We start from the raw sequence: 19,131 nt of genomic DNA on the forward strand, positions 1-19,131 counted from the left end.
GTCCTTCAAAATACCTAGAGAACATCTACTCTCTCTGAAGGTACTTTGGCCCATCCTCCATTACATTACATCACATTACATTATTACTCAGCACAGATTAGGCGCAGGGACTCCAGTAATTTTCTCAGGTTAGAGATAGAAAAACGTTTTGCTGTCTTGTTGCAATTAATGCATCTTAAGTGCTTCAATTTTACACACAGTTGATGTAAAAGTGCGAAATGCTGACAACCATTCAAGAAAGGCTTGGCATTAGTTTTCTAGGAGACAAGAGGTGCTTGTCTATAGCAATTCAACACTGGAAAATGCAAAATCAGTATAACAAGGTAGAATTTATTTCCATCGTTCACGATTCTTTACTTACATCAATTCATCAGATAAAAAGCTGCATACTGTTCATGAGAATACGTTTAATAAAACATGCATACATATACACATATATTGTTTTTAAACAGGCCACAGGTGACAGCTTCATTCACTTCACATGTGTTGACAGCGCAAACCAGCCTTCCTCTCTTTGCTTCTCTACCTATAGGCGAAGAAGAGTACAGTGAAGTATATCAGATTCATTACTTAATAGAATTATTTTTATGTATTACAGCATTTTTTAAAGCTTATACATTTTATTGGTAGCCCACAGCAAGTTACATTCTGGTACAGTACGTATTTCCCTGTTTCCAGATGGCTTACAATCTTACAACTAGATTTATTAACATGTGTTAATGCACATTAATATAATTGATGCAATGCTCCAATACTGTCAATAGGGCCTACTTACTAAGTGCATATTAATACATGGCAAGGGGTACAGACGGGACATAGCCCTGGCTACTTTCAGGCTCGCTTCAGGGGCATCCCATTGCGCTGATATTAAGATCTGCATGGCTTCATGAATGTGGAAGGTTCTAGGCGGGCGCTTCGTTCCCAGCATAATGGCGGAGCCAGTAGAGGCTGAGAGAGGGCCTTCCTCCAGAGAGGCAACCTTCAAAATGCTCATGGCCTGCACAAGCAGGTTGGGCAAATCCTCTGAGCGAAAAAGCCGTGCTGCAGAGGGGTCGTCCACTCCATCCAAGCGAGGATCAGTCTCTTCCATTGAGTCCGCTAAAGATCTCTGGGAGAACTCAGACACGCTGCCGTCATCCACATCAGAGGAGACCGAGTCCCCCGGGGGTGGAAGATCCACCCGAGGGCGCTTAAGCATAGAGGCCTCATCACCCCTATCAGAGAGGTGAGCAGGGGCAGTGTTCTGCATGAGAAAGGCCTGATGCAGCAGCAAAATGAACTCAGGGGAGAAACCCCCCCAGTCTGTGCATTTCTGCAGCCTGTGCCGCGGCCCTAGAGGCGCCCTCCATCTGCGCTCCCAGGAGCGGGGGGAGAGGCGTGTTGCGCGTCCAAAATGGCGTTCGGCGCGAAACTCCGAGAAGGAGCTGCGCAGGAAGAATGGCGCTTTAATTTAGCCAAGGACGACCGAGCTGTTAACGTCTCCCCCCTCGAGGGCGGCCCAAGAAGACGCCGTCCGAGCAGCGTGGCCGGTCACGACCGGGAGGGCGGCCAGTGGGGGATGGGCACCTAAGGTGGGAAAGGCCGCCATGCCGGAGGGAAAACCGGGGAACTCTCCTGGCTCTGAAAGGGCACCCAAAAAAGGCGACTCTACCTTCGAGCCCCCCGCTTCCCCGCTAGGCGCGCGAACGCGTTCCGGGGAGCGTCTTTTCGCACCCTTGCCATCCGAGGCCATAGCCACGTGGAGACTGTTCGGGGAACCCCCTGCCCGCTAGTAAAAGGTAAAAATTACCTGCTTCTTGCTCCAAGCAGCGACGACTTGTTCCAGTGAGCAGCTGCAAATGGACGTCCTTTTTGAACGTTTTTAAAAAATCTTTTTTTTTTTTTAAATGGAGCCAGCGGGAGTGGGGAGAAAAGGAGGGACCCGGCACCACCAGGTTTGCACTTGCTCACGAAGAGCCCTCAACCCCAGGTACTCAACAAAACCTAAACAATTAGGCTTGGAGACCTAGCCAGAGCTGCTGCTGTGCGACCACACCCCTGCTGAGATAGAGAACATACTGGGGAATTTCCGGCAGCACATGACCACATATAGGGAGGCAAAAGATTGCTCTCTATCTCCACCTGCTGGTAGATGGACATAACCCACCAGTCTATGGATTGATCAGCTTGATGATAGGGAAAGTGACTTGCCAAAGGTCACAAACAACATCAATAGGGAGTGACATCATCAATAGCGCCCAAACCTTAAAGAATTAGGCAACTCTCAGGGAGCTGGGAGGTTCTGTGTACCTGCTTAATCCTGCTGTCTATGGACAACATCTGTTACAGATAAGCAACATTGCTTTTTTTGGCAACAAGCAGGATTAAATAAGGCACGCCTGTGGGTGACTCCCAAGCTTTGGACTGCTCAAACTGTTCATACTTTTTGAAAATTTAAAAGCAGCCTACACTAACAGAATGCGAGAGGTGCTAGCCTAACCCTTTAGTGTCCAATGTTCCCATCAATCTGTTCCCATATGGCTTATTACGGGAACATTGGACACTAAAGGGTTTTAAAGGGAAGATGGACCAGAACAGTTTGACTAAAGACACTGTCTGCAACAGAAGCTTGGTCCAGGCAGTAATGTGAAGTAAAGGTATGGGGGCGAGGACAACATTAATGCTTTTGAATACTGGATTGAATGTAACGGTGATCACCCTTGACAAAAGGTAAAAACTAAAAAAAAAAAAGTCAGCCAAGATTGGATTGGTCCTCTCAAAATGCCTCAACACCTTAGCTACATTTTTGTTTTGTTTGAAATACTGCTACAGCTATGTTCCACATGTTTTTCAGAATCTTATTGCTTCCTTAACTTGTTCTGTTGGGGATCAGCACTGCATATATCACACATATAGCCTAGCCACCTCATTCTCATTTGGTCTTCAAAACCTTAAAATCCTAATTCCTTAGAATTAGTTTGGACTGGCCTATTTTACTGGAAGTCAGAAGCTATACCTAAATGAAATTTGGAAATAAATTTTGTACTTTCACCATTGATTATGATTAAAATTTGAGCATTAGCAGCTGTTTTCCCTTCAATTAATTTGTCTTGATTTTCCAGTAGATTTCATTGGTTTGCATTTCTATATCTATTGTACTAACTGTTCAGCAGTTTGCATAAGATACATGATTTAAAATGTGTTTAGCATATTAATGTTTACTTAACAGTACTTAAATGTGTTCTAAAATACAAAAAGCAGAACAGGAAAGAGACACTGTAAAACTAAAGCCACATATCAGAAAACATACCTTATCCTTCTGTCTAACTGGTGTCACCCTTGCACCTGCTGTGGAGGTATTTGATGGAGAACAAACCTTGTTAATGCCCCATGCAGTTCTAGGGAAACTAGAGAAATGGAGTAATGATAAACATCAGAAAACTGACTGCCAAAGAATCAGAAAGCAAGCGATCTATGCTTAGGATATAAAAAAAACAATCAGTATATCTCACCACTTACCTGTGAAATGACCTTATGATTACTAACACCTTGCACTAGAAATCATTTGGTTGATAGAATAGGAGATGGAAAAGGGGCAGTGACTTTCTTTGAAAAGGTGAGGTAGTGGAATGTTGCACACTAATCCACCCTGGCTCCATTTATAAGTCTAACTCCTTTTAGAACAGTTTTTAAATTATAACTACATTTATTTAAGGAACAAAGTTATAGAATACCCATAGCACAAAGTCTCTATCGTATCTCCCCTCCCGTCTTTCTTCCAAAATAAATATATTGAGAACTTTAAGTCTGTCCCCAAATGCTTTATGATGAAGACCACTGACTACTGTAGTAGCCACCCTCTGGACTGACTCCATCCTGTTCATATCTTTTAGGTTTGGACTCCAGAATTATATGTAGTACTCTAAGGACCCCATTTACTAAGTGGCGGGTCTCTGGCACCCCCCTGCAGACTATCAGTTGGCGCGCGTGCGCGCGCCCCACCCCCCGCCTGGCTCCAAGGCGAGTGGAAGAGCTGGGCAGTGCCAAAGAGCCGAGCGCTGCTCCCCCAAGCTGCCGTCTGGGGCACGATGGATGAAATGGCTGGGTTTGGCCTGCAAAGGAGGCTCTGAGCATACTTCTCAGTCAGCCTGAGCCTCCTCCACTCCATCCCTGATTCCCTGGCACTTTAAATTTACCTCGCTCTGCCTCCGACGTCTGCACAGCGTTAGTGAAAGTGCTGCCTTCTGACATCTCTCCACCAGCCTTCCCTTCGCTCATTCGTTCCCTCTGTGTCCTGCCCTCAAGGAAATGACGCCAGAAGAAGGCGAGACACAGAGGGAACGAACGAGCAAAGGGAAGGCTGGCGGAGAGACGTCAGACAGGCAGTGCTTTCACTGACGCTGCGCAGACGTCGGAGGCGGAGCGAGGTAAATTTAAAGCGCTGGGGAATCGGGGATGGAGTGGAGAAGTAAGGTTTTTTTTTTTTTTTTTTTTAAATACAACTCGACGGCGCGGCGCCCTTGAAGGCAGGCGCCCCCCTGCGGCGCTTACCCCGCTTACTGTGTTGGCACAGCCCTGAGTACTGCTGTGCTGCATTTAAGCTGTTAAGACTTCAATATGTGTAGACCTAGTGGTCAAAGTTAATTTTACAGAAACCGAATTACCAAGTTTATCTTTCTTTCTCAAATTGTTCTTATTCTTATGCATCTTCATAAAAATATGGACCAATCAATGCTTTGATTAAGTCATTGAGTTGAGTCTGTTGATCCATCTAGCCTCTCCTTTGTAGTCTCTTCAGATGGTCCCCGCCTCTATTTAAGACGGGTTCATGGTCAATAGCAAAACATCCTAAGTCTAAAAACTCATATGAAAGATATTTATAGTGTTCAACCAATGGAGCTTTTATTCTTCACATCTTTATATTGGATTCATGTTCTGACAACCAAATTTTTAGGCTCCTACTAGTCATCCCAACATAGGTTTTCTTGCCGGGACACTGAATGATATATACAAGAAAATCTGTTTTACAATTACTGAAATGCCTTATCAGTGGTTAACAAATTCCTTAATCTGTAAAGCAGCATTGCAGAAACTATACATTGAAAGTGTCCTTTAACAGCATTTTTAAACTATATGGTTTCTGCCAGACTGATGGACACACATAACTCTTTCAGGTTTATATTTCTAGAAAAAGCTATTGTCAAATCAGTTTCTCCAAAGACCGGATGTAACTTTACTATATTCCAATTTCTCCTAATTATCTTAGCCACTTCTGATCCCTTCGTACAATATCTATCTGTTGTGCGTTCCATTACCAACTGCTGGATCAGTTCTCCCTGTAGAGAATCCAGGATCTCCCTTCTTCTAGATGACCTCAACAAAAGAGATGCCCCAATCAACATTTAGCACACATTAGAATCACCTATCAGTAGTATTTTCCCTTTCATAGCTTCAATTAAATCTCTGTCCACTTCTGCCTGTGAAGGAGAACTGTATAATCACTCAAAGGGTACTCTAACAGCTTATCCAGGTCACAAAACATCCCAGAACAACATTCAAATAACTGCAGGCCTCTCTTGCCTCAGTTAAGGTAAGTGTTCATGACTCCACAGTAAGATAGTCTGGGCAAAAGTGGAATTCATGGAAGGAGTAACAAGGCAGAAACTGTTGCTATCCAAGAGTAACATCAATGCTTGTCTCAGATTTGCAAAAACACACCTGGATGATTCCCATAGCCTTTTCTGATAATATTCTATGGACATACAAGCAAAAAGTGAAAATCTGGAAAACACTATGTCTGGCAAAAAGCAAATACAGCATTCTAAAGTAGGAATAGCATACCAACAGTCAAACATGATGGTGGTAGTGTGAAGACGTGAGGATACTTTGATGCCTCAGGACCTGGAAAACCTTGTCATTAATAAAGGGAACTATGAATCCTGAACTGTACCAGAAAATTCTTAAAAAGAATGTCTGGTCATCTGTCTGTGAGCAGAAGCTGAAGCATAACTGGATCATGCAGCAAGAGCTTTTTACTTAACTTTTGACTTTTGATTTTAAAAGATGTGCTGTGTCAAAGGCCGTGGAATAGAGTTACTTAACTTCAGCCTTCACAAGTGTACATTCAGAAATAGCATCCAATGGAGCACAAACTGCCAGCACTATTATCAGCCCCTACTGCCAAACTATCTCCTGCTTTTGACTCTCAGCTATCTAAATGCCTAATGATTGAATCTCCAACTACAATGGCCGTCCTAACCCTTCCCTCCTGGACAGAAGCCCCTGGAGACACATCCTTGGTGCGAGAGGATACTGCATCCCCTGGAGGGCAGGTCCTGGCTACAGGATCACTTCCTGCCTCTCCACAATGATGGTCTGCCTTCAGGAGACTTCTCTCATCTATCGCAGCACAGACGTTGCCAGACTGGAGGAGGGACGTCTCTACTATGTCCCTGTAGGCCTCCTTTATAAACCACTCTGTCTACCTCAGCTCCTCCAACTCTGCTATTCTAGCATCCAGAGATCAGACCCGTTCCCTAAGTGCCAGGAGCTCTTTGCACTGAGTACGCATTGACTTCTCACCAACTGGGAGATAATCAAACATGTGACATTCAGTGCAAAAGACTGGATAGCCCCCATCTCACTGCTGGACTGCTGCCTACATCTTATTATTGGTGATTTCTTAATTAAGTTGCTAATGAAATGGGAATATGTAAACTAAAGTCCCCTAAGATTGCTAGTTATATGCTAGGCTATGCTAACATTTAGTTATTATTATTTTAATGTTATTAGTAGGTTCCCCTCTATGGACCTAAATAAACTGTATTTCTAAGAGCTAATTACTGGTTGATAGAGATGCCCTACCCAAACACCTCCTCTCCCATTCTGTTCCCAGCTTAAAAATTCCCTTGTGGGCCCTATACCCCGGTTGCCTTCTGACCCAGCCCCTCCCTTCCTCCTATATTAAGAGAGTCTGGTGGTCTAGAGGCCCCACCAGACCAAGCAAAATTCCTGGTAGCCTAGAAGGCCCCCCCCACCCACCCTATGATCCTAAGCCGAGGCCCCCCACAACCCCATACCTCAAAACGGCGGCACAATGCACAGTGCAGTGCCTGTCTACCATATAAGGGAAACAGAAAGGGCATGGGATTTGATATATTGCCTTTCTATGGTTACAATCAAATCAGTTTATGTATTACATACAGGTACTTATTTTGTGCCTGAGGCAATGGAGGTTTAAGCGACTTGCCCAGAGTCACAAGGAGCTGCAGTAAGAACTGAACCCAGTTACCCTGATTCACAGGCCACTGCACTAACCATCTGGCTATTCCTTCACTCTATATTCTTATACGGTAGACATGCACTGTGCGGGGCAGGGAGTTGCCATTTTGAAGATGAAGGAATTGGTGCAGGCGTGAGTGAGCATCGCTCCTGCTTCATTCAAGATTCAGGGTTGGGGGGCTAAGCTTGTGGTCGGGGTGGGTGGAGAAAGGGACTACTAGACTACCAGGGAATGTATGTGTGGGTGGGTGGCCAACAGGGCATTTTTTTTAATATTAGGAGGAGGGAGGTCAGGTATGTGAGGGCAGGGTGGGTGCTACTTGACACCAGGGATACATTTTATTTATTTATTTGGACTTGCTATATCGCTTTTGCTGACCAGCAATTCAGAGCGGTGTAAAATAATAAAAACAAAAATAAACACAGAACAGATAGAAACAGAATCACAATAGGTGACAGGAAAGAAAAAGTGGCCACACATTCAACAAGAGGAGAAACAGGGTAACAAAAACTAGGGGAACAGAGGAGGTTGGGACGAGGTGTGGGGTTGGAGATGCTGGTCAGGGCTGATGTATGCTTTGGTATGCTTGTATGCATGGTTTTTACTTTAATGTCAACTCTTCCTGTTAGTTCCTGAGCCAATCACTTCTCAGGCACTGACAGAAAAGTTGACATTTAGCAATGAGCCTGCGGATTACTGCTGTGATTTTAGCATGGCAGTAACTTGCATGCTCCTTAATTCGAGCATGCTGCAGCTTTTTTGTGGTAGAATGCATCGGCCCCCAAGTAAGAGGCTTTGAGCAAAGGGATAAAGTACCTGCTCTTCAGGAATGCATCACTTACTGTAATTGGGCAAAACTGGAAAATAACAGGACTTTGCCCAAAACCAATCCTGAGACTCTGGTGGGAGAAAAGCACCCCCCCCCCCCCCCCCAAACTAGCTTCTGCAGAAGCTAGACAGCCTAGGCAGAGAAAAGACAGCTTTTTCCACTATCCTCTACTAACTCACAATCCATCAAAGGCCAAAAACAAAAGTTTGTTCAACTAGGTAAGGCAATGCCAAAAACTATTGTATAATTGAAATTATATATCACCATTCTCATAGAAGATTCAAACTAGTACTTTTATATTAAGATTCTTAAATATATATTATTTATAAGCAGTATTTTGTTTTTATGACTTTGCTTTACATATTTGATTTTAGTTATAGTAAACTACTTTGAACTTTTATAGAACAAACAGTATGACATTTAAATGAATAAAAAACTTAATACCTTTTTTCACTGACTTTACTGGGTGGAGAAGCAGTATCGCCCCTTAAAAGATCCACTGGTTCAGACTGAGGAATAGATACCTCGATCCTTTTACTTCCATTTTCTAAGGAAAAAGACGATAGGGTCGCATATCTATTACAACTATAGGACATTCCCACAAGAACCAATGAACTAGTCTCTTTCCATAGACAGTAGTTGTGCTCATGCAAAGGGACCTGTCATATATATATATATATATATATATATATATATATATATATATATAGATTGATATATTTTCTATTACCAACAAAACCTCCATTCTTTTCTTTTTCTATCTTCCTCAGGTGTTACTGTAGACAGCAGGATTGATCAGGCACACAGGTAGCTGACATCATCTGATGATGCCATCAAAGAACAGCTCTCCCAAAGCTCAAAGCCTTATGTACAGTTCTAAGCATGCAAGGCCCTATGCATGTGCAGTGGTCTCCCCAGATAATTCTATAGCTCAAAAAGCAATGCAGCTCTTGGGAGGTGGTTAGGAGTGTGTGCCTGAAAAATCCTTCTCTGTATGGAATATACTTGTTATAGGTGAGAAACAATTCTTTTGCATCAACAAACAGAACTAAGTCAGGCACTCAAATAAATGACAAGTTCAGGACTGCTCAGTTAATCTATAATTTGATCACTGGCTAGGAGCAGCCTGATCATAACGAAAGATACAAGAGTTGTTAATGCTACAAAGACAATTTTGCAGCATGACTCCAACAAATTCACCGTCCTTATAGAGTACTCCAAGCAGTAGTGTGAAGGTTACGAAGCAATACTCACGTAGCTGCTTTGCACATGCCGGTCAATATTCAGCTGGTGGTGGTTAGAGGGTTTTTTTGTTGTTGTTGTTTTTTAAACACTGTCTATCACCAGCTAAATTAGCCCTGGATATGTAATGCCGGGCCATGTCTGGTTACCAGCACTGAATATCCGGGCCTCACTGGACATTTTCCTGGCTACCAGAACTTATGCGGGTGCTGACCAATATTCAGCTAGGACATTAATAACTGGAGTCCACAGTTCTCCTCTCCCCCGAAGAGGCCTAGTGGACAGGGAAGGAGCGAATCCCACTTGCTCCTGTCCCTTGCGGCATCTGTTTAAAAATGGCTGCTGCAAACTCCACTGGTAGTCTCACACTACTACCTCTAGAAGCTGAACCCTAGCGGTAGTACCGTGAGACTACAGCTAGAAGTCATGACAGACTTTTTCAACAGATCTATGAGGAGCAGGGACAAGTGGGGTTTGCGCCTGCCCTGACCACTACTAAACCACCAGGCCTCTACAGGTAGGCCCAGGGGGACCTGCTATAACTTGATGGGAGAGCCTAGAGGGAGGATCTGAGTATGTTCGAGGGGGGCAGGAGGGAGGGCTAAGCAGCTTTAGGTCACAACCCAGTATTTATGTGAGTGCCAGCCAATATTCAGTGCCAGTACTCATATAGATAACCGGGAAAAGTTAAGGCTGCTATTAATGAGGTCCCATGTACCCAGTTAGCCATGTGGGCACTGGCACTGAATACTGCTGGCCCCCCTGTACCGCCCCTCACCTGCCCACTTCCAACATAGTCGGAAAGTGATGATGATCAGTAGCACAGATAAGGATCAAGGTTGGTGTGGGCTTCAATGGCAACTCCAGTAGTTGGGGAAGTAGCACCAGAGCTGGGCAGACTTCTACGGTCTGTGCCACAAATCGGTAGGGAGAGATAAAGTCTGCCAGTGTTTAATCATAAAGAAGTGGAACCTATGCAGAGTACCAGACACAACTCTACCCACCTTGTTGGGCAGAATGGATAGACCACACAGGTCTTTATTTGCAGACCTGGTTCACATGTGACTAACACAAGTTTTATTCTTCTGTTACAAGAATACTACTTTCCAAGTAACATGACAATGAAACTGATTCCACTGGTTCAAAAAGGGGGTTTCATAAGAGAGGTTAGAACAACATCAAGGTGACACAGCACAGAGGGTTCAAGTAATGGCTTGGCATGAAGAAACCCTTTTATGAATCGAGAAATAACAGGAGACTTGAAGCTGAGGGCCTAAAACAGGAGACATGACAAAGTGTATACTAAGACAGGTCTCAACAAATCCCAGATGCCAGGTCACCATGGTGCCTAGAAACTGCAGACTGGCGCCCAGGATTTAATGCTCCTCCAAATTTTAATGGTATTGTGTATGTGTGTGGGGGGGGGGGGGGGGGGGGGGGGGGGAGTTGTAACACTACCCAGCATCTGATATGTTTCTGCACTGCAATTTGGCTCTCTAAGTAAGCTTGAGCCGCACAATGCATTAAGTTCAGGAGTCTCGGGACTTGAAACTGCGAGACCAGCCCAAAGTTCCTGTACCGCGTGGCTCAAGTTTACAAGAGAGCTGAATTGTAGCAGGCGCTAGGAAGCATGCTATTTCCTCTGAAAAGGCAGCCTGTGAGGTAAGGGGAATTGGTAGCAAAGAGAGAAAAGGGGGGGGGGCGGCAAAGGTTAAGGTGCTGGGTTTGAGAGAGAGAGAGGGGGGGGGGTCGAAAGCTGAGGGGCTAGGTTTGAGAGAGAGAGGGTGAAGCCTGAAGGGTGGGGTTTGAGAGAGAGAGTAGATGAAGCCTGAGGGGCGGGGTTTGAGAGTGGGCGAAAGCTGAGGGGCGGGGTTTGAGAGTGGGCGAAAGCTGAGGGGCGGGGTTTGAGAGTGGGCGAAAGCTGAGGGGCGGGGTTTGAGAGTGGGCAAAGGCTGAGGGGCAGGGTTTTAGAGAGTGGGTGAAGGCTGAGGGATGGGGTTTGAGAGAGAGTGAGCAAAGGCTGAGGGGCAGGGTTTTAGAGAGTGGGTGAAGGCTGAGGGGCAGGGTTTGAGTGTGAGCAAAGGCTTAGGGGCAGGGTTTGAGAGAGAGTAGGCGAAGGCTGAGGGGCGGAGAGAGAGAGGGTGAAGGCCTAGGAGTGGGGTTTGAGAGAGAGGACGAAGGCTGGGGCAGGGTTTGAGAGAGCAAGGACAAAGACTGAGGGGTGGAGTTTGAGAGAGAGAGAGAGAGAGAGAGAGGGCAAAGGTTGAAAGGCGGGGATTGAGACAGACAGAATAGACGGCTGAGGGGCGGAGAGAGAGAAAGAGAGAGGCCAAGGGGTGGGGTTTGAGAGAAAGTGAGTGAAGGCTGAGGGATGGGGTTTGAGAGAAAGAGAGAGAAGGCCAAGGGGTGGGGGGGTTTGAGAGAAAGTGAGTGAAGGCTGAGGGATGGGGTTTGAGAGAGAGTAGGTGAAGGCTGAGGATTGGGGTTTGATAGACAGATAGTGGGCAAAGGCTGGGTTTGAGAGACAGTGTGGGTGAAGAGTATGGGTGGGGTTTGAGCGAGAGTGGGTAAAGGCTGAGGGGGGTTTAAGAAAGAGTGTGAGTGAAGGCTGGGTGGTTGAGAGAAAGTGAGAGTGGGTGAAGGTTGAGAAGGGGGATCTGAGAGAAAAAGTGGGCGGTTGAGAGAGATGGGCGAAGGTTGAGGAGGGGTTTTGAGAGAGAGGCTGGGCGAAGGTTGAGGAGGGGGGGTGACAGAGAAACTGGGCAAAGAATGAGGAAGGGGGTTGAAAGAGAGGCTTGGCAAAGGCTAAGGAGGGGGCGTAGAGACTGGACGAAGGCTGAGGAGGGGGCGTAAGGACTGGACGAAGGCTGAAGAGAGGGGCTGAGAGAGAGACTGGGTGTGAAGGCTGGGGACAGATATGAGCGATTGAAGGACTAGGTGAAAGGGGGGGTTGAGAGAGGTTGGGTGAAGGCTGAGGGTGGGTATGAGTGAGTGAGAGACTGGGTGAAGGCTAGGGGGGCAAGTACATGCGAGTGGGAGAGACTGGATGAAGGCTGGGAGGGGCAGCTATATGCAAGCGAGAGACTGAGTGAAGGCTAGGAGGGACGGGTATATGCGAGCGAGAGAGATTGGGTGAAGGCTGGGAGAGACAGGTATATGTGAGTGAGAGAGGCTGGGGGGTGGGTATATGTGAGCAAGAGAGATTGGGTGAAAGCTGGGAGGGAGGGGTATATGCGAGTGAGAGAGAGACTGGGTGAAGGCTGGGAGGGACTGGTATATGCGAGTGAGAGAGAGACTGGGTGAAGGCTGGGAGGGACGGGTATATGCGAGAGACAGACTGTGAAGGGGGAGTGGGTATATGCAAGCGAGCGAGACTGGGTGAAGGCTGGGAGGAATGGGTATATGCAAGAGACAAACTGGGGGTGGGTATATGCGAGCAAGAGAAGCTAGGTGAAGACTGTGGGTGGGTATTTGTGAGAGAGGCTGGGGGGTGGGTATTTGTGAGCGAGAGAGGCTGGGTGAAGGCTGGGAGGGATGGGTATATGCAAGAGACAGACTGAGGGTGGGTATATGTGAGCGAGAGAGACTGGGTGAAGGCTGGGGGGGGTGGGTATATGCGAGTGAGAGACTGGGTGAAGTCCGTGGGTATGTGTGAGTGAAAGAGAGACTGGTGGGAACCCTGGTTTTGGTGACATGTGAAACAGAAGCAACTGCTATCTAGAGGGTGCTGTCACATAGATGAGCATGCTTTGGAAAGGGAAACTTCTGGCTTTTGCCAGTGATTTGCAGAGGCCCTGTAAGAAACTGGATTACTAAAGTTTCTTTACTCACAGACACAAAATAGGAAAAGAGCCCTTGTAATCCAGTTTCTAAAAACTATTGCTGATCTGGAAGGAGATTTCCCCCCCCCCCCCCAAATCTTCACTGGGGATAATATTGGAATGATTGGGAGGGAGAAGAGCAGTATCTTCTGTTGGCTCCTACGTTTTTGGGCTGGCTCCTAGATTTTGCGAAAATTTATCAAAGCCTGTGCTAAGATGTACTCTGATGGAGAACATCTACAGAACCGAGTCAGTAAAGATGGTACATGTAGTGTAGTAAAGTGCTCAAATACATTGACTGAGGTTGTGGCTATTTTCAAAACACCAAATGGAGAATCTCTTCCAATAAAAGGAGCAGGTACATCTGATAAAGAGTACTGTTTTGCTGCAACCAAAGTATAGGGGTTGGTTGGTCTAAGGCAAAAACTGGATGCTGCTCAATTTCCACTGTTAGAGATAGTGACTTCAGATTTTGATAAAGAAGTGAGACCTTGCTCTGGGTTGTTCATGAACATGTGAAGCTGCGAGTCTTTTGATGAGGGAAAAGTTTTGCTGGGGCCAGTACTGGTGCTATAAGACTCATTGTGCCAATCTCTTTCAAAACCAGAGGGCACTCGCTATGAGAGGAATGGAAACATAAGCATAGATCCAACATAACCCTCACTAGTCAGTTTGGGTTTGGTATAATTGAACAGTAGTATTTTGCATTTTTGATGCCAGTGGAAAGGTCTATGTAAAGTGTTTCCCAGGCTTGAAAAATGTGCTGTAGAGTTTGATGTTCTAAAGAAAATCACTAGTATGGTGGGGAAATCCTGATCAGCTTGTTGGCTATCTGGTTCTGATCACTGGTGATATAAGCAGCTTGAATTTGTATGTAATTAGAAATGAAAGTCCAAAATGTTTGCTGCTTCCCAGCATAAATTAAAGGAATATGCTCCCCCACCACTTGTTAACAAAGCATAGCAACTTTATTGTCTGCTTGAATGAGCACTGAACATTCCTGCATGAAGTGCCCAAACTCTCTGAGACAAGTCTGCTTAGAGTTCCAGAAGAATGATACATTGCCCGAGTCAGCTGAGAGCTGGTGGAAACACTACACACACACACAGAGTAAGTTACGGCAGATAAAGACCTGAATGATCCATCCAGTCTGCCCAACAGTCACATTCATTATCAATTCAAGATTTAAATCAACAATGATCAACAATACTTGATCATGGTCTTTCTTAGGAGGACTTACCTGTGCAGATGAGTAGCTACCACCATGAGGTATCTGGTGAAGGCTCTCGGGGCCAATAAGAGGCCAAAAGGAAGAATTTTGGAGTGGTAAAGTTCATTGTGCAGGGGGAATAAAGTATTTTCTGCACTTAAGATGAATTGGGATATGTGAGCATCTTTGAAATCCAGAGAGCACAGTCAATCTCCTTCATCAAATAGGAAAGGATGGAAAAAAGTATATTCATTTTTAACTTTTCATTGCAGAGGGACAGGATGAAGTCCCTGGAACATAATATGGAATATATAACCCCCCTGTCTTTTGGGGGACCAGAAAGTACCTGCAGCAGAAGCCATGATTAGTTTCTTGAACTACAAAAGTTCTATTGTATTGGACTGTAGGAAGAATATGACTCTTCCTGTTTCAAATGGATATGGGGCTTGCCCAAAGTCAGAGGCATATTTAGTGGCAGACTGAAATCTGAAGTGGTAGGTGCTCAATGCTGAGAATGCAGGAATCTGAAGTGATTTGTTCCCAATGCTGAAGAATGACAGGGCAGCATATGTATTCCGGAGGGGTACTGGCTGTGTTTGTGGAGTACAAAAGATAGATGATTGCTTTGGTTGAATAGGTACTGCCCTCTTTCTTGATGAAGAGGTTTAGCAGAAATAAAATGTTGACATAGGGAAAAAGTTTTTCAATATCAGAAATTTCTTTGGCACCGGGTTGTACTTTTCATATAGATGGTGAGGCACAGCCAAGAAACGGTTTAATGTAGAGAAGTGATCCTTCATGTTGTCCAGTCTCTTTTTATCACCATAAAAGGAATATCCAGTACATGAAGCAACTGCTAGTCTCTTGTAATATCACAGACACCTGATGAACATAGCCACACAAGCCATCTGCTGAGATCTAGAATCTCAAGACATACCAAATATGTCATACACTGAGCTTATAAGATGCTCATCCACTTTTACCAGGATGGAAGTGTAGGAGTATTTCCCTGTGTGTCTCACCTTGCGGGCCTTGGCCTGTATAATCCTATGACAGCAAAATGGAGGCTGTACACTCTGACCCACACATCTCTGTGTCAGCAAGTAACAGCTTTGCAGCTTGTGGAATATTCCAGCAGAAGCTCAACACCAAGGACATGCTGTGGGCAAACCAGGCCCCCCTTATCTCCCTGAGAGGCTGGCTCCAGCAAGGCGGGTGAGAAACAGAAAATGCATACCAAAATGTAACAACTTGAAGGTCAAGAACAACGAACTGTTCTTGCCACGCAGTGAACCAAGGAAGATCCAGTTTGGTTCCTGCAGCCACCGGACCAAGAGGTACGGGGAGAGCGGGAACAAAGAAGGAGTTAGTAAGAAGCCTTGGAAGAAGGTGGAGGTGAAAGAAGACCAGTGAGACCTAATAAGGTCCACCAACTGATGAACTGTGTATCTGGAGGAAAGTATCGTGGTTCAGCTGTACCTGCCCTGCGTGACCTGTGACCTCCTTATCTGCTGCAGAGTTCCCTTCCAGCTGCGACTGAGACTCGCTGTGAATCCAGCTTGAGTCTGTGAGGTGTCCCGTGTCAGCTCCCGAGAGAAACGACCCTGAGGTCTAAGCCTGGTGAGAAACACGGTGATTCATTTCCTACTAGTCGGGGGCTAGTTAGTGGTATTTACCTGAGCAGAAGGCTGGTGCTGTCGTACTTGTGATTAGGAGAAGCTGCTAATAACTGTACTACCTCGTAACATAGTGTGACTGATCAGTGGTGTAATTTTACCTGGTAACCAGTAAGAATTAGTGTTCGTAGTGTGACGTATGAGTGTAAGTTTTATCAGCCAGTAATTTTGTAATCAGCCAAAGCTTGCAGAGTTCTATTTTGTATACCTTAGCTCTATTTTCTTACCTGACATACTATAATAAATCTAATATATATATCTCAGCCTACAGTCTCAGCTACAGTTCTTTCTAACGGAAGTATTTGGCTAGGTTCCAAGGTTCCCACCCCTAGACCTAATTCAGGATTATTTGCTTGCATAGTTCTGCTTAGGGGAACCTGGACACAGGTAATTTATTATCTGTGATTTATCCTACAGAAGCCAGTTTAGAGATACATACACTGACTACATAGCTTATTACCTTTAGATTGTAAGCTCTCTTGAGCAGGGACTGTCCTTCCCCTTGTCTAAACTTGTACAGCGCTGCGTAACCCTGGCAGCGCTATAGAAATGCTAAGTAGTAGTAGTAGTAGAAGTGAAAAGCAAAGATGGCTAGCAAAAGCAGAGGCAAAAATGGTTGGAGGTGAAAGGATAAGTAATTTTGTTCAGGTGTGTTGGGAAAAGAAAGAAGGCTAGAAATAGACTAGACTGAAAGATACTGAGAACCACTATGCAGAAGATGATGAGGAAAAGGCGAACTTGCTAAACAAATGCTTTTGTTTGGTATTCATGAAAGAAACCCTTGGGGGACAGACCACGGTCAGCTGACAGGGGCATATATGGGAATGGAGTAGATATCACATCTTTCACAGAAGAAGGTGTTTATGAACAACTTGAAAAACTGAAAAATGGACAAAGCCATGGGGAGGGAAGAGATACAACTCACGGTATTGAGGATGCTCAAAGTTCTGACAGGTCCTATTAAAGATTTGTTTAACAAATGCGTGGAGATGAGAGACGTTCCACAAAACTGGATAAGTGCAGATGTGCTCCCTCTTCACAAAAATGATGATGGAGAAGAAGTAGAAAACTACAGGCCAGTAAATCTCAATTTGGTGGCTGGAAAAGTAATAAAGGTGCCGCTGAAGGATAGGACAGTAAACTTTCTAGAATTCAATATAAAGGGGAAAGGGGTATAGATTTGATATACCAACTTTCTGTGGTACAACCACAATTGTGCAATTGTAATTCCCAAGGTTTTTTGGTACCTAGCTTTTAATCTATTTTAAACCTCCTAGAACGTATGGGTCAGGCGGTCTAGAAATTCTAAGGTAGTGTAATGTTTACATTTATTATGCACAGGTACATTTTCTGTTCCTAGTGGGCTCATAATCTAAGTTTTTGTACCTGGGGCAACGGATGGTTATGCGACTTGCCCAGGTTCATAAGGAGCTACAATGGGAATCTAACTCAGTTCCCCAGGTTCTCAGCCCTCTACATTAACCATTAGGCTACTCTCCTGTGGTCCAACGTGTTGCAAGATCAAAGGCAACATGGTTTTGCCAAAGGAAAATCATGCCAAATGACTCTGGGTGATCAAGGACACATGCTAGATGTAGTCTACTTGGATTCCAGCAAAGTCTTTGATACAGTTCCTCATAGGAGTTTCATAAATAAATTGAGCCAGCTAAAGTTAGGACCCAAAGTGGTGAACTGGATTAGTAACTGGTTGACTGACAGATGACAGAAAGTGGAGGTAAATGGAATTCATTCTAAAAGTGAGTAATGGAGTGCCTCTCAGATCAGTACTGGGACCAATTCTATTCAATATATTTGTGAACAACACTGCCAAAGGTTGAGAAAGGAAAGTTTACCTTTGTGCAGGTGACCCAAATATTTTTAACAAAGTGGACACCCCAGAAGAGCAGACATGAAAATCTGAACTAAAAAATTAAAAGAATGTTCTAATGTTTGGATGTTAAAATGTAATGCAAAGAAATACATATTGATGTACTTGAGGTGTAGAAATCCAAAGAAGCTGTATGTGATAGGGGGCAAGAGGCTGATATGCATAGACCATGAGAGGGATCTAGGGGTGACTGTGTCCGAGGATCTCATGGTGGCAAAAAAATGTGATGGAGGTAGCCAAATCCAAGAGGATGTTAAGACTACATAGAAAAAGGCATAACCAGCAGAAGAAAGGAGGTGTTACTGTCAGTGTATAAGTAGTTGGTGAGGCTCCATATGGCATATTGTGTTCAGTTTTGGGGGCCGATCTTGATGCTATTCAGAGGAAGGTGATAAAAATGATATGTGGTGTGTGTCAAAAAAAAAATGTATGAGAAGAGACTTCAAGACCTGAATATGTATATCCTAGGGGAAAGAAGGGATAGGGGAGATACTTGATGGGTGGTAATATACAAACAAATCTTTTTTGGAGACAGGAAAGTGGTAGAACTGGACAACATGAATTGAACTTGTCTGAAACCGGGTTATAAATGCCAAATTAAATTAAATCAGGAAATACTATTTCACAGAGAGGGTGCTAGATGCCTGGAATAACCTCCCAGTGGGGTTGCTAGAGTCAAAAACAGTGACAGAATTCAAAAGCATGTGGAAAACACACAGAGGATCCTTATATAGAAAGAGTACGGAATCAAACCAAACTTAAATGACCGTTAAACTTTAAACAAGGCATAGAGGGGGTAACCTACATGGAACAGGTGCAATCTTACACCAAGGCACTGAAAGGTGAAACCTGAATGGGTAGTAGGCACAATGCTAACCACCTTACTGGGCACACTACATATACTATAGGATCTTTATGTTTACTATGTTGGGATACTAGATGAGAAACCTTGCACCTTTTGGGAAATGGTATGCATATATTTAATCATTTAAAGTTGATGGGCTGAAATTTGGCCAGATAATTTCACACCCTGAAATAACTTTCTAGCCTAAGAGGTCCAAGAGCCTAGGATCTTTACCAGGCATCATATGTGAAACTGTGCAGATTTTCTTACTTGCTCCATCAAGGATTCAAATACTACTAAAGAAAGAAAAAATTTACCAAAACTAGATGTTGGTTGATACAGGCTGAATTGTTAAGGAAG

General features: G+C 44.6%; 1 protein-coding gene across 6 annotated transcripts in view; it reads right to left on the minus strand.

The window, feature by feature from the left end:
* Nucleotides 1–309: 309 nt before the first annotated feature.
* SPICE1 (spindle and centriole associated protein 1) overlaps nucleotides 310–19,131 on the minus strand; it is a 143,679-nt gene continuing 124,857 nt past the window's right edge. For 5 of the 6 annotated variants that reach the window (XM_030203909.1, XM_030203907.1, XM_030203904.1 and 2 more), the window contains 3 exons: nucleotides 8,535–8,637; nucleotides 3,290–3,386; nucleotides 310–526 (listed from right to left, as the gene is read on the minus strand). In XM_030203909.1, the coding sequence (XP_030059769.1) occupies nucleotides 473–526; nucleotides 3,290–3,386; nucleotides 8,535–8,637 (254 nt within the window). In that variant the 3' untranslated portion in view covers nucleotides 310–472. The remainder of the gene's footprint in view (nucleotides 527–3,289; nucleotides 3,387–8,534; nucleotides 8,638–19,131) is intronic. The other variant, XM_030203908.1, reaches the window with a different exon arrangement.

Source organism: Microcaecilia unicolor, chromosome 5, assembly GCF_901765095.1.
Source record: "Microcaecilia unicolor chromosome 5, aMicUni1.1, whole genome shotgun sequence".
NCBI classification, from domain to species: Eukaryota; Metazoa; Chordata; class Amphibia; order Gymnophiona; family Siphonopidae; genus Microcaecilia; species Microcaecilia unicolor.